The sequence below is a fragment of the Carassius gibelio genome, chromosome A9, assembly GCF_023724105.1.
Source record: "Carassius gibelio isolate Cgi1373 ecotype wild population from Czech Republic chromosome A9, carGib1.2-hapl.c, whole genome shotgun sequence".
Lineage (NCBI taxonomy): Eukaryota > Metazoa > Chordata > Actinopteri > Cypriniformes > Cyprinidae > Carassius > Carassius gibelio.
The window spans coordinates 15,433,371-15,449,015 of NC_068379.1; the positions used below are offsets into that span (position 1 = coordinate 15,433,371).

At 42.9% G+C, this 15,645-nt stretch overlaps 1 protein-coding gene across 1 annotated transcript; it reads right to left on the reverse strand.

Moving 5' to 3' along the window:
- Positions 1–3,274: 3,274 nt before the first annotated feature.
- Positions 3,275–4,183, reverse strand: LOC128019761 (gamma-crystallin M2-like). Its single transcript, XM_052605960.1, has 3 exons — positions 4,102–4,183; positions 3,756–3,998; positions 3,275–3,577 (listed from the first exon to the last, which is right to left on the reverse strand). Exons 1-3 carry the CDS (start codon positions 4,105–4,107, stop codon positions 3,305–3,307), a joined length of 522 nt encoding a protein of 173 aa, XP_052461920.1. The 5' UTR covers positions 4,108–4,183; the 3' UTR covers positions 3,275–3,304.
- Between the last annotated feature and the right edge of the window lie 11,462 nt (positions 4,184–15,645).

Below are 15,645 nucleotides of genomic sequence, written 5' to 3' on the forward strand. Positions count from 1 at the left end.
TTTAATTCCTGACTATGCAAGTTGGTTTAGAGGCCATTCTAGTTAAAGCTTTGTATGAAGTGTTTATAATGTTCAAACTATAGAATTTCTAAAGTGTTTGTTGCTAAAATTAAAGAGTATATAAAAATATATATATATATATATATATATATATATAAAAGAATAATAAAGAGCTTCCATTCTAAGAAATTGTTTTGCTCAAGATTGACAGATTCTGACTCTGTGGATTTGGTTTGATTTTGCTTTTTAGAATATGAAATACTGAGAAGAAAAAAAAAGAGTTTACAAAAGAGTTTTCATAGATTGTTTGTTGCTTCAGATTCAAACATTCTGGCTATGTGGATTTGGATTGATTTGATTAGGTGTTACCTTATGATTTCACTCTCCTTGTAAAATACTGGGAATGTAGAACACAATAAGGTGAAGCACACATATCCTTGTGTGGACCGTCTGTATTATAAAGTAAACTGTATTTGTGCAGTCTAATGTCTGATGCATAGTATATAACTGGAAAATCACTTACTTGATTTGCTATTGATTTGATTTTCAAATACTTAAGCACTTTCAGATACAGATTTAATTATTTTATTTGTTTGCTCTTGTAATGTGTTTCTTTGTTTGTTATTACTTTATATATGATTGCATGTTTAGAAGCTAATTTAAGTAACAGTATTTAATAATTCTTAATATAAAATTGTTTTGATTCATTTTTAATTTGTAATTTCATACAATTCAACAAACAAATTTGATATTCATATCCTGTAAAAATAAATAAATAATTGTTTTAGATTTGAATTGTGATTCCCAGAATCAGCATCAAATCCATTTTTCCATTCCAGGACAATAAATGTGTGGGCAAGCTGGTTAGAAATATATATTTGGTCTGAAATCATAGATATTTCGGTAACACTTTATAATAACTTCCATTTATAAATCATTAACAAACATTATATAATGCTTAACAGATCATTAGTTATTATATATTCAAACAGATGAGATAATGTTTTTTTTTTTGTAGTGGCCAACCTAAAGTTAAAACTATTCATCATTTATAAATCGTATTGTATATCTAACCGTATTTTATAAACAATTACTAATCATTTAGTATATTTATCATTGGGCTTTTATCTATAATGTAACAAGTTTGGTGTAAAGGGTGGCTGGTTAAGTTTAGCTAAATTCAATTGTCAATTCAAGTTTATTTGTACAAATAAACAATACAAATCATTGCAAAGCAACTTTACAGAAAATTAAGTTTAATTAACAGCAATTATAATGTGATTGCATAGTAAGTAGCAATATTTGTTAGTTCTGTATGTTGTTTTTTAGGGTTAGCATCATCTGAGGCCCTCTGAGGGGTTTGCATCATCTCTTCTCAGGTGTTCTGGTTTCAGACTGAAGCTTGTGTCAATCCTAGTTACCCCGTGGTAAAACAGAGAAACAAATAGAGACATCATTAGCATAGCTGCTGTTCCAAACAAGTAAAATTAATTAGTTTAACCCAAGCTAAAGAATAATAATACTCATTTGATCAGATGCAACTGCAGTCACAATTTAAGAGATGCATTATTTGAATGCTTGGGGAAAGATATGTGTTTTTAATCTAGATTTAAAGAGAGAGAGTGTGTCTGAACCCCGAACATTATCAGGAGGCTATTCCAGAGTTTGGGAGCCAAATGCGAAAAAGCTCTCCCTCCTTTAGTGCACTTTGCTATCCTAGGAACTACCAAAAGTCCAGTGTTTTGTGACATTAGGGAGTGTGATGGATTGTAGTGTGGTATAAGGCTAGTTAGGTACACAGGAGCTAAACCGTTAAGGGCCTTATAGGTAAGTAATAATAATTTGTAACTGATATGGAACTTAATAGGTAGCCAGTGCAGAGACTGTAAAATTGGGGTAATATGATCATATTTTCTGGATCTGGTAAGCTACTGCATTTTGGACTACATGTAGCTTGTTTATTGAAGATGCAGGGCAGCCACCCAGAAGTGCATTACAATAGTCCTGTGAAATGCTTGTGTTACAACTCTTAAAATGATCTAGGGAAAAGTCAGCAAAACTTAAACTTGTTTTCTACTACTGGGTAGAAAGGATAAGCAAAATGAACCAAGGAAACCTTTAGAATAACGTTAATTTGTTTATTAACCAGAAACCAGAACCACAAAGCAGCATGTGTGAGCTATTTACACTACACAAGGAAAAATAAATAAAAACTAATGAAGGAAAATTATACAATTTGAATGATGGGAAAGTGGTGTCAAAACAAAGAAATAAACTCCCCAACCTAGAAATGAGTGAATTAGTGCTAAAAATATATAAATAAATAAGTAAATAAATACATAAATTAATAAATGCATCTAAAGTGCACACACACCCAGAGCAGTGGGCCCGGGGAGCAGTTGGGGGTTGTGGTATTAAAGGTAGGAGTGAGCACTGTACATTCACTCCCCCCACCTACACTCCCTGTCAGTACAAGGCTCAAACCTGCAACCTTTGGGTTATGAGTCTGACTGTCTAACTATTAGGCCACGACTTCCCCCATATATCATAAATATATGATAAATATATAATATGAAGAAAATACTTGTTCATTTATCAAAAACAACAAAAAAAACTGTTCACTTATAATAATCAAATTGTCTCAAGTGCACATATGACCCCTTAACCAACCCTTAAACCTAACCATACCACCAAACCTGTACCTAACCTTACCCCTATCACACCTCAATAGCAGCAAAGTGTTGTGCTTGAATACAAGCTTTTAATCATTTTATAACATCTGTTAAATTCATTTGTATATTTGCTGTAAGTGCTTGTAAGATTTACTGTAAGTGCTTGATCATATGGAATTGAAAGTTTAATGACATTTGTAAGCATTTTAGTTTACATGTTTAATAAGTTTATTAACAAACATTAACAAGCAAATAATCTTATGTATCTAACTCTATGAATATATGCTAACTAATGATCCATTAAGCATTATATAATGTTTCTTAATGATTTATAAAAAAAATGGAAAGTTATTGTGAAGTGTTACTGATGTTTCCTAATCTAGAGAGAAAGAGAGAAAATATTTTAAAAAATTACTTACTGATGTGTTCATTTTATTTTAATTTCTAATGTTCCTGTCAGTGATTTCTGTCAGTGAGTAATGTCAGTTCCTGTCAGTGAGTAATGTCTAGTCCACATAATGTCTAGGACAACTTGCAGAGTGTTTTGTGGATTTTGTTTTTGTTATTAGGTGTATTAATGATTTTCAAGACAATGCTTATAGTTGTAGAGTAATTATTTTATTAATATAACTCTAGTACCAGGAGTCCATGATACGCCTCATGCTCATGAATCTCATGCCACCCATATCTCTGAAGCTCCTGTACTCTCCAGGCCTGAAGTACCACTGCCTGCCTCTGTAGTGGGGCTGCTCATACATGAGCCAGTGGCCGTCCATCACATGGCAGGACTGGCAGTGAGGCATACGGTAACGGTCCATACAGTTGTCACAGTCATCCATCATCTCATACATCTGACCCATGAAGTTCTCCTTCTCATAGATCCTCATTCTGTAGGATCCCCTGTACTGTAGTGGAAGAAAAGTAGATAAAGATTTTTACTTTAATTTTTTTTGCCAGAATTGTTTTTTTCTCTATATGGCAAGGAAAAAAAATATTCAATAAAAAAATGTATTATGTGGCAATTTTTTTTTTTTTATGATTATGTATTTTTTTTAATTATGTCAAAATATTCATGGAGCTCACCATAGGGATCATACGGCAGGACCTGATGCAGTTGTTCATTCCAAACATAGACATGTAATCAGCATATTCTCCCCTCCTAAAGAAATACTGATTTCCCATGTAGTTGTGTTGATCGTACATCATCCAGCATCCACTCTCCACTCTGCAAGAGTGACAGCGGCTCATGTAGGAGGAGAAATCACCACAGTCACCCATACACTCATAAGAGCGACCCTGGAAGTTCCTGTCCTCAAAGAAAGTGACCTGAAAATTCAAATTTAATATTTTAGTGACTTAAAGTGAGAGATACCAAATCAAACATTTTGATGTTAAACTTTGTGGAAATGGTTGCTGGAATGAGGTTGACCTTCATGGTTACGCTGACTGATTCTTAGTAGTTCCACGAGGTAGAAGCTGAAGCTGATTCTGCTTGCTGGCTGACTGCTGTCACCTGTGTTTTTATACTAGACCAAGACTAAAGACTACACGGCCTCTATTGTTGGTCAAAACCTGACTGTGCAAGTTGACATAGAGGCTGTTAGTTAAAGCGTAGTATCTAGATCTTAGTTAATGTTTGCTAAAATTAAAAACCAGAGCATGATGATTCAAACTGAGAATCACACTTTGTTTTTTGTTGTTGTTTTTTTGCCTGTAATTCATATCTGTGATTTACAAAACCTGAAACTTACTAAAATTAGGAAGCTTTTGAAACTAAATATGTAAAAAAATAAATAAAATAAAATAAAAAATAAAAAATATATATATATATATATATATATATATATATATATATATATATATATATATATATATATATATATATATATATATATATAAATTCACATAAGAAGTTCACATAAAACATCTTACATGGTTTTAATGTCGTGGTAGATTTAAATAGAAAAACAGGAGAAGTTTTTACAAACACATTTATTACTGCAACGTGGGGTTTGGGCTTTGTTTCTTGTTCATTGTTTTCATGTCTTTTATTTTGTAGTTCAGCCACAGTCATGTACTGTCATGTGATTCCCTTATCTGTAGGTGTCTTCGACTTTATGCAACACTGCACAGACTGATCTGTGAAAGTTAGCACTTGCAGTAAGGGGCGAAATTGAAAGCAGAGACGTCAAGTTGGACAATTTTTGCTCCCGGTAATGACGCTCTCGTTGAGTTTGCATAATCTATCGCAGATTAATTGAATAACATGCAATATTTGTAAAATACACAGACATTTCAGAAGCATTTTCATGAGCAACAAGTAACATTTTTCATATTCTGCTTAATACAGCACCATCTGTTCAAGAAACAAATTCAACATAAACATTTACTATTTAAATACCAGTGGGGGTATATATGCTTTTCTCAGTGTTTTTCTGATAAAGGTGACTCAATAAAACATTGTTACTTAATTAAAAAAAAAAAAAAAAAAAAAACTTTTACTGTTCTAAAAACAGATTTGTGAGCAGTATTGGAACTGAAATGGTAGAAACACACATCATTGTTGTCATATGGTGAAAATGGCTAATCGTGAAACAGCTGTGTCGTCATCAGCGCTCATGGAGTTGCTCTGAAAAAGCTGCACCAGCTGAGTCAGACAGCTGCTTTTGGAACGCTATCGCGGTACTTTGATGCCACACATGAACTGGGACATGGTGTCGGCGCTGATTCAGGCCAGACAAAATTTATAACCAGTATGCACTGTTTTAAGTCAGCCGCCGATAGGTCTGCACAGTCAAACCTTGTGTGTTACATCTGATTGGTTCCTTGGTTCATGTTTCATGTTCTCATTGCATGTGACCCTCATTGTTTGATATAAATAACCCTCATGTTGCCTTTGTTCTTTGTTTAGATTTGATTTTGTAACCCTGCTGTCGGTGAGTCTGTATATGCCAAGTCAAGTCTGTTCAAGTCAAGTCTTTTGGATTGTTTTGTCTTTGCGTAAATAAACTGCACTTGGATTCTCACTTCAACTTGCCTTCAGTGGACCATTTGGTACAATTACAGCGAATTCCTTTTTTGAGGAATTGGTTAACAAATGATTCAGTAATTATTAAAATTGTTCCTGAATGAATCCGTATATTTAAATGAATTTGGTTAAATGAATGAACTGACTTGCTCATAAAGCCACTTTTCACCACCTAATGGCGTAATGATGTTGAAAATACTGTGTAATAAATGTCCACTGATGGCAAGTTGAAAGAACCCAAGTGCAGTTTAAATAAATCCAAAAGTGAGCAGATAAACAACAAACATGACTTGATTTGGCTAGGCAAAATAAGAACATGAACATGGACAAAACTCACCAAACAGTGGATTACATAAACAACAAATGAACCAATGAGAACAAGACAAATGAACAAAAGAGACCACATGGCAGGATCATATGACAGGGTCATTGAATACATGACAAGTCAGGAACCAAGAAAAAAAATACATACACACAAACACACACACACACACACACACACAAAAAGTAAAAAAAATAAATAATAATAATAATAATAAAACAGCGTGACACTGTGAAGACTCTCTCTCTCTCTGGGTCAGTGATCACAGATTTAAATTTATGGCTGGTATGATTCTGTCAAAGGGTTGATGGCTGAATCATTGTTATTTAGGAATAAGATTGCATGGGTGTTTGAATCAAGAATGCGTTAAAAGGTTAATAATGCAGCTCTACAAGGTTATTATAGTTTTGCATTTTTATTTTAATATCATTTTCATATTTGCTATAGAATTAAGTAAAAATAGTATTTCCTCTCTATTGACCCAGAAGTGTCAAATTTCACAGCTCTTATTGGCCGGAGCCGCTTGAGTGCCATGTAATCTGACCAATTGCTGCCCTCTGAGCAGCCCACAGTAGCCCAGAGTTGAATATCATAAGAGCCTCTTGCCAGAGTTGATATTTTCATTAATTTATTTTATATAACACATTTATGTTTAGTTTTTAGATAGTTTAGTTTCTGTTTTTGTAATTAAAGTTTAGAAGAATTAAAAGATCACTTCCAGATCACAGACCAAAGAATGACATTTTAATTCTAATTCCATGTAGGTCCCCCTCATGCTGCCAAATCAGGTCTGATGTATCGAGGCACACACTCACAAGACTTCCGAATGTCTGTTGTGGTAGAAGAGTGTTTGTTTTTGCTTTGTAATAAGTGTTTGGCATAAATGCAATTCACTCACTTGCTCATCATAACCGTTTGTACAGCTTGTTCAACAATAAGTTTATATATATATATATATATATATATATATATATATATATGGTATGTGTGTGTTGGAGCAGGGTTGGAAGTTAACTCTGCAGGACTGCGGCCCTAGATGCTCAGTTGGATTAAGATATGTGAGACTTGAAGGCCTGTCACAGTGTCTGGTCTGTGTTTCCCTGGGTGTCCACTAGTGATCTCACTTCCCCATAGGCACCCCACTGCAGGCACTACATTTCCCACAAAGCCTTGTCCCTTCATCAATGTTAACTGCACACCTGTATTGCACTCAGCTGTCTCTCTCTCTTCGTTATCACCTGTCCATATATACCAGCCTGTTTCATTCTGTTTTCATGGAGTCCTTGTTTTCCATCACCCGGTTTCCTCGCTTTCCCTTGTGTTTTCTTGTTTCTTGTGTTCTTGTTTTTGGACTGCTTTCCCTGTTATTGACCGTTATGGATTTTGATTTTGGATTACCCCATTAAACACACTGCATTTGGATCTCTCGTTTCCTGTGATCGATCGGTACAGAAAGACTCCATCATGCCCAGACCCAGCGGTGTGGGATTTCGTGTCAGTTCCCCAGCCAGCATGGAGGAGTGGAGGGGGAGATTCCTCAAATTAACCACCCTACGTCAAAAGGGGAGTGAGGTAGGTGCTTTAGCACAATTATTTTGTACCATGGTGGTAGGCATGGGGTACATGTCATGATCCTGGTTCCCTTTCCCCTTTTCCCCTCCCCTCTCTGATGCTTTTTCTTCTCTTCTCCTACTTTGCACTAATCTTTCTTCTCTCGTTAATCTCCTTCAGCTGCTCCTCATTGCGCTACTCTTTGCGCTTGGCTTCCCGCACCTGTTTCCTCTTCTCCTTTGATTAACACTCCTACTTCTTTCCCTTTCCTCCCTACCTGCCTTGCCAGATTATTCCCCTAAAATACGCTTAACTGGTATGTCTTATCCCCTGTCGTTTGTCCCAGTCTTAGTCCTGTTTGTTCGGGGTGCTGTGAGTGTGAGCCTGGAAGTTTAGCCGCTGCTCGTCTCCTGACCTGCCGATCTCTCTCTCTCTACTGTGAGGTTGCGGAGCTGTCCACCGTACTCAATCCGCCGGGGCGGCCGGTGGCTTTTGCTTTCTCCTTTTGAACAAGGACGAGTTTTGGTTCCAGTTTTTCCTTTTGGGATTTTTTCTGTTTGCATTCCCTATTATTCTCAAGCTCCTGTGTTTGATCATTAAAGACAATATTTGCTCCGCGAATTGCTCTCTCTGGTCCTCTTTCCACACGACAGAATAATCTGGCCCACTATGGACCCAGCAAGAGAGCATCCGATCCAGACGGCCGTCGAGATCCAGGGAGTTATGCTGGGTAAGCACGAGGAGGAATTATCGGCCGCGAGACAGGCCGTGGAGACGCTGGCGGCTCAGGTGACGGATCTGGCTAAACAACTCCACCAGTGTAGCCTCAATCCGCCAGCCCTGTCCGGATCCGAGGTCTTGCAGGGCGCCAAATTCTTCACGAAGTTGGACCTTCGCAACGCCTATCACTTAATTCGCATAAAGGAGGGGGATGAATGGAAGACCGCGTTTAACACGCCCCTTGGGCACTTTGAGTATCGCGTTCTCCCGTTCGGCCTTGTAAACGCCCCCGTGGTCTTTCAGGCGTTGGTAAATGATGTTCTTAGAGACATGCTAAATATATTTGTTTTCGTCTATCTTGATGACATTCTTATCTTCTCGCCCTCCCTCCAGGTGCACGTCCAGCAGGTTCGCCGCGTTCTTCAAAGGCTTCTCGAGAATAGGCTGTTCGTCAAGGCGGAGAAATGCTGCTTTCACGCGCGCTCGGTCACCTTTTTGGGATCGGTCATTTCAGGGGAGGGCATTAGCATGGACCCCGCTAAGGTTAAGGCGGTTATTGACTGGCCAGTTCCTGATTCTCGCGTCGCCTTGCAGCGTTTCTTGGGGTTCGCCAATTTTTACCGTCGCTTCATTTGCAACTACAGTCAGGTCGCAGCGCCCCTAACCGCCCTTACCTCTGTCAAGTCCAGTTTTGAATGGACCGAGTCCGCCCAGCGCGCTTTTGACCGCCTGAAGACCCTTTTCACGTCCGCTCCCATCCTAATGACCCCTGACCCCTCCAAACAGTTCATAGTCGAGGTTGACGCGTCCGAAGTAGGCGTTGGAGCTATACTCTCCCAGCGATCTGCCTCCGATGGTCAGATTCACCCCTGCGCTTATTTCTCGCACAGACTAACTCCCTCCGAGCGTAATTACGACGTGGGTAATCGTGAACTACTCGCTATCCGCCTCGCGCTAAGTGAATGGCGTCAGTGGCTAGAAGGTTCCTGCGTTCCTTTCTTGGTATGGACGGATCACAGGAATCTCGAATATATTCGTTCTGCGAGGAGGATGAGTGCCCGTCAAGCTCGTTGGGCATTATTTTTCACCCGTTTCGACTTTTCTATTTCCTACCGACCCGGCTCGAAGAACGTCAAGCCTGACGCTCTGTCCCGCCTCTTCGATTCCTCAGAGTGCTCCGAGTCACGCGTTCCCGTTATCCCCGAGGGGCGTGTGATTGGTGCGGCCATCTGGGGAATCGAGAGACTAGTCAAACGAGCTCTTTCTCACTCCGCCACTCCCCGTCGATGCCCCTCCAATTTTCTTTTCGTCCCTGCATCCGTCCGTCCGGCTGTCCTCCAGTGGGCTCATACGTCCAAATTAGCTGCCCATCCCGGCGTTAGGGGCACCCTGGCTTCCATAGGCCAACGGTTCTGGTGGCCCTCCCGCGAACGGGAGACTCGTAGTTTTGTAGCCGCCTGCGCGGTGTGCGCGCAGACGAAATCTGGGAACTCCCCTCCGGCCGGCCTTCTTAGACCCCTCCCCATTCCCTCACGCCCTTGGTCCCATATCGCCCTTGATTTCATTTCGGGTCTTCCCCCGTCGGCTGGAAATACCGTTATCCTCACTGTCATCGACCACTTCTCTAAAGCAGCGCATTTTATTCCTCTACCCAAACTCCCCTCCGCCAAGGAGACCGCCCAGACTGTCGTTGAGAATGTTTTTAAGCTACATGGTCTACCTTCTGATGTTGTCTCAGATAGAGGTCCACAATTCGCTTCGCAGTTCTGGAAGGAATTCTGCCGTTTAATCGGTGCATCCGCTAGCCTCTCGTCCGGTTTCCATCCTCAGACTAATGGTCAGGCCGAACGAGCCAATCAGACCATCGGCCGCATATTACGTAGTCTTGCGTTTCGCAACCCAGCATCATGGTCTGAACAGCTCCCTTGGGCTGAATATGCTCATAATTCGCTCCCGTCCTCGGCCACTGGGCTATCCCCTTTTCAAGCTAGTCTCGGTTATCAGCCACCCCTGTTCTCGTGCAAGGACTCGGAGTCCAACGTCCCGTCGGCTCAGGCGTTCGTTCAGCGCTGTAAGCGTACCTGGAGGAGGGTCAGATCCGCTCTTTGCCGTTTTAGAGACCGGACCCTACGTATCGCTAATCGCCGCCGAGTCAAGAGCCCTAGATATTTTTGCGGTCAAAGGGTTTGGCTGTCTACTCTTAACCTGCCCCTCCAGTCGATCTCACGCAAATTGACCCCTCGTTTCGTTGGGCCGTTTCGAGTTTCTAAGATTATTAGTCCTGTCGCGGTCCGCCTCCAACTCCCTCCCAATCTCCGTCGTGTCCATCCTGTTTTTCATGTGTCTTGCATTAAACCGGTTATCCGCGCCCCCACCCTGGTCTTCCACCCCCCCCGTTCAGATTGAGGGATCCCCTGTCTACAGGGTTCGTAGATTATTGGACGTCCGCCGCCGGGGTCGGGGTCGACAGTACCTAGTGGACTGGGAGGGTTATGGTCCCGAGGAGAGAAGTTGGATCCCCTCCCGGGACGTTCTGGACCGTTCGCTTATTGATGATTTCCTCCGCTCCCGCCAGGCTTCCCCCTTGGGAGCGCCAGGAGGCGCTCATTGAGGCGGGGGCACTGTCATGATCCTGTTTCCCTTTCCCCTTTTCCCCTCCCCTCTCTGATGCTTTTTCTTCTCTTCTCCTACTTTGCACTAATCTTTCTTCTCTCGTTAATCTCCTTCAGCTGCTCCTCATTGCGCTACTCTTTGCGCTTGGCTTCCCGCACCTGTTTCCTCTTCTCCTTTGATTAACACTCCTACTTCTTTCCCTTTCCTCCCTACCTGCCTTGCCAGATTATTCCCCTAAAATACGCTTAACTGGTATGTCTTATCCCCTGTCGTTTGTCCCAGTCTTAGTCCTGTTTGTTCGGGGTGCTGTGAGTGTGAGCCTGGAAGTTTAGCCGCTGCTCATCTCCTGACCTGCCGATCTCTCTCTCTCTACTGTGAGGTTGCGGAGCTGTCCACCGTACTCAATCCGCCGGGGCGGCCGGTGGCTTTTGCTTTCTCCTTTTGAACAAGGACGAGTTTTGGTTCCAGTTTTTCCTTTTGGGATTTTTTCTGTTTGCATTCCCTATTATTCTCAAGTTCCTGTGTTTGATCATTAAAGACAATATTTGCTCCGCGAATTGCTCTCTCTGGTCCTCTTTCCACACGACAGTACAATGATGAGGCACTTAAAGGCCTTTTTAACGCCTGCCTGGACAACCCTGTGCCTGAGTGGGAAATGGATGAGCTGTAGATCTTGGATTTTTGGGGGTTCATAATGTACCTCATAATGTAACATCGGTCTCAGTGGGATACCCCAGCCACACCTGTCTCTCCAGGTGTAATGGCCGACTCTAGACTGGTGTCTCCAGACATGAGGACCGCCAGCCCAGCGCCACTGCACAAGTTGGCCGCCAGCACAGCACCACTGCACAATATGGCCGCCAGACCAGCGCCACTGTGCAAAATGGTCGCCAGCCCAGTGCCACTGTACAAGATGGCCACCAGCCCAGCACCACTGCACAACATGGCCGCCAGTCCAGCGCCACTGCGCAAGATGGCCGCCAGCCCAGAACCAAAGCACAAGGTGGCCTTCATCCCAAAGCCTCTGCACAAGATGGCCACCAGCCCAGAGCCATTGCACAAGATGGCCACCGGCCCAACGCCTCTGCACAATATGACAGCCACAGGTGACTCTCCAGAGTTAAGTCAGGTCCCCGCCGACCCTCCAGAGTCAGGTCAAGTCACCATTGACCCTCCAGAGTCAAGTCAAGTCACCATTTACACTCATGAGTTAAGCACTACTACAGTTAGACCTCAGAAGTCAAATCAAGTTACCAATGATCTTCATGGCCAAGGTCAAGTCACCGGTGTTCTTCATGGGTAAAGTCAAGTCACCAATGATTTTCATGAGCAAAGGCAAGTCACTGATGATCTTCATGAGCAAAGCCAATTCATGGTCTTCTGAAAGTGAAAGTGACATGACATTCAGCCAAGTATGGTGACCCATAGAATGTGTGCTCTGCATTTAACCCATCCAAAGTGCACACACACAGAGCAGTGAACACACACACACTGTGAACACACACCCGGAGCAGTGGGCAGCCATTTATGCTGCGGCGCCCCGGGGAGCAGCTGGGGGTTCGATGCCTTGCTCAAGGGCACCTTAGTCATGGTATTGAAGGTGGAGAGAGAACTGTACATGCACTCCCCCCACCTACAATTCCTGCTGGCCCGGGACTCGAACTCACAACCTTTTGATTGGGAGTCCGACTCTCTAACCATTAGGCCACGACTTCCCGTAAAAAAACTGCGCCGCCCTGGTGGGCTTCTCTCTTGACTGCATGGCTGTGGTGGTCTTCTGCGCCATGCTGGTGGGCTTCTGACCTCAGAAGTCAAGTTCCGAATTATCTTCATGGGTAAGGTCAAGTCACCGGTGTTCTTCATGGGTAAAGTCAAGTCACCAATGATTTTAATGATCAAAGTCAAGTCACTGTTGATCTTCATGAGCAAAGTCAATTCACAGTTGATCTTCATGAGCAAAGTCAAGTCAGCGTTGATCTTCATGAGCAAGTTCAAGTCACCGTTGATCCTCATGAGCAAAGTCAAGTCACCATTGATCTTCCTGAGTCCAGTAAAGTCACTGTTGATCTTCCTGAACGAAGAAGTCAAGTCTCAGTTGATCTTCCTGAACCCAGTCAAATCACCTCAGATCTATCAGAGCCTCTTCACATCTCTGCTGAACTACCAGAGCCTCTCCACGTCTCTGCTGAACTACCAGAGACTCTCCACGTCTCTGCTGAACTACCAGAGCCTCTCCACATCTCTGCTGATCTACCAGAGCCTCTCCATGTCTCTGCTGAACTACCAGAGCCTCTCCACATCTCTGTGGAACTTCAAGAGCCTCATCACGTCTCAGCTGAACTCCCTGAGGGCTCGACTTATCCTGTCGTGGCCATGGAGGCCATCCAGAAAGTCACCGCCTGCCCTGTCATGGACATGGAGACCATCTACCATCTCATCAGTGCCACAGAGCCCACCCTTAACCTGTTCATGTTCTCTATTTCAGGCTCACCTAACCAGACTTGCTCTCCTGTGCCATCGATCTCCTGGACTTCTGCGCCACCCTGGTGGGCTTCTGTCTCGACCGCACGGCTGTGGTGGTCTTCTGCGCCGCCCTGGTGGGCTTCTGTCTCGATGGCACGGCTCCAGTTCCACCTGCTCCACCCTGGATTTCTGCCCTTTCGATTCTGCCCTGGGCCCCTGAACTTTGTATACCCTCCTGGCCTTTTTGTTTAGTTTTTTGTTTTTTCTCTCTGTTTCCCTCTATGGACCTGGCCCTGCGTCCCTCCCCCTGGTCCTCCACCGGTCAACCTCCCTCCTTGTCTCCTTGTGTTTGTTGTTTTGTTTTTTCACTTCCTGTCTCTGTTTCCCTCTATGGACCTGGACCTCCGTCGCTACCCCTGGTCCTCCACCGGTCCACCTCCCTCCTGGTCTTCTTGTGGTTGTTGTTTTCTTTTTTCACTTCCTGTCTCTGTTTCCTGCTATGGACCTGGCCCTCCGTCCCTCCCCCTTATCCTCCACCAGTACACCTCCCTCCTGGTCTCTGTGTTCCTTGGTTTGTTTTTGTGTTCAATGGAGCATCTGGTAGGACGGGGGCAATGTCACAGTGTCTGGTCTGTGTTTCCCTGGGTGTCCACGAGTGGTCTCACTTCCCCATAGGCACCCCACTGCAGGCACTACATTACCCACGAAGCCTTGTCCCTTCATCACTGTTAATTGCACACCTGTATTGCACTCAGCTGTCTCCACTCTCTTTGTTATTACCTGTCCATATATACCAGCCTGTCTCATTCTGTTTTCATAGAATCCTTGTTTTCCGTCACCGGTTTTCCCACTTTCCCTTGTGTTTTCTTGTTTCTTGTATTCTTGTTTTTGGACTGCTTTCCCTGATAATTGACCTGTAGCCTGTTTTGGATTTTGATTTTGGATTACCCCATTAAACACACTGCATTTGGATCTCTCGTTTCCTGTGATTGATCGTTATAAGGCCAAGGTAACATGGTAAAATTCTCAAATCATTCCTGAACAATTTTTGCAGTGTAGCAGGGTGCATTATTCTAATGAAAGAAGCCACTGCCATTAAGAAACACCTTTGCCATGAAGGAATGTTCATTGTCTGCAACAATCTTAAGGTAGGTGGTATGTGTCAAAGTAACATCCACATTAATGACGAGACCCAAGGTTTCCCAACAGAACATTGCCCAGAACATGATACTGCCTCCATTGGCCAATCTTCGTCCCACATACGTCCTGCAGCCATTTTTTCCCCCAGGTAAACAACACACACATGCCTGGTCTAAAAGAAAACATGATTCGTTAGACCAAGCAACCTTCTTCCATTGCCCCATGCTAGTTGTGATGTTCATGTGCCCGTTGTAGGTACTATTGGCAGTGGACAGGTTTTATCTGGGTATTCTGACCATCTGCTGCTGTGCAGTCCCATTGGCAACTAACTCCAATTCACTGTATTATACCTTTCTATCATGGCCAGCATTAAGTTTTTCAGGAGTTTGAGCTACAGTAGCTCTTTTATGTGGTCAGACCTGATGAGCTAGTCTTCACTTTTTACATGCATAACTTATCCTTGGGTGCCAGTGACCCCAAATGTCAGTCAACCTGTTACCCTTTTTTGCACCATGCACGTTTAATAGGTACTAATTACTTGATAATGGGAGCACCCCACAAGATTTGTTGTTTTGCAGGTGCTCTGACCCACTTGTCTAGCCACCACTAATTGGCCCTTTTTACTCAGATCAGATCTTTTCCCTTGCCCACTTTTTTCTGCTTCCAACACTTGAAATTCAAGAACTAACTTTTGACTTTCAGCCTAAAGTATCTCTCCCTTTGAAAGGTGCCATTTTATGATCAATGCTATTCACTTTACCTGTCAGTAGTTTTAATGTTGTGGCTGATCATTGACTATGTTTACATGCAGCCAATAACCCATTCAAAACCGGAATATTAGCAATAACCCGGTCGCGCACGGCCATGTAAACACCGTTTTTAAAGACCGGGATATTATACCTAGGGTACCCCTTTTCTAACCCGAATATTTGGTCTTGAAAACGCGTTTCGGTGTTCTGCGCATGTTCTATTCGCAAGGAATCTTGGTCTTTTGAGTAATGTTGTCCGTACGTCCAGACGCTAACCGTGGGTCGCCGTTTACAACGGGATATTGGTGACTGATTACACATTCAATGTATACAGGAGTAACTCTCTCTGCTCACGCATGTAAACGGGTTATCCCGAATGTTTCAGAA

Excerpts from the sequence above, each read along its gene's own strand:
- LOC128019761 (XM_052605960.1), bottom strand. Across the intron at positions 3,578-3,755 it reads CCTGCCGTATGATCCCTATG|TACAGGGGATCCTACAGAAT; the intron begins GTGAGCTCCATG and ends CTTCCACTACAG.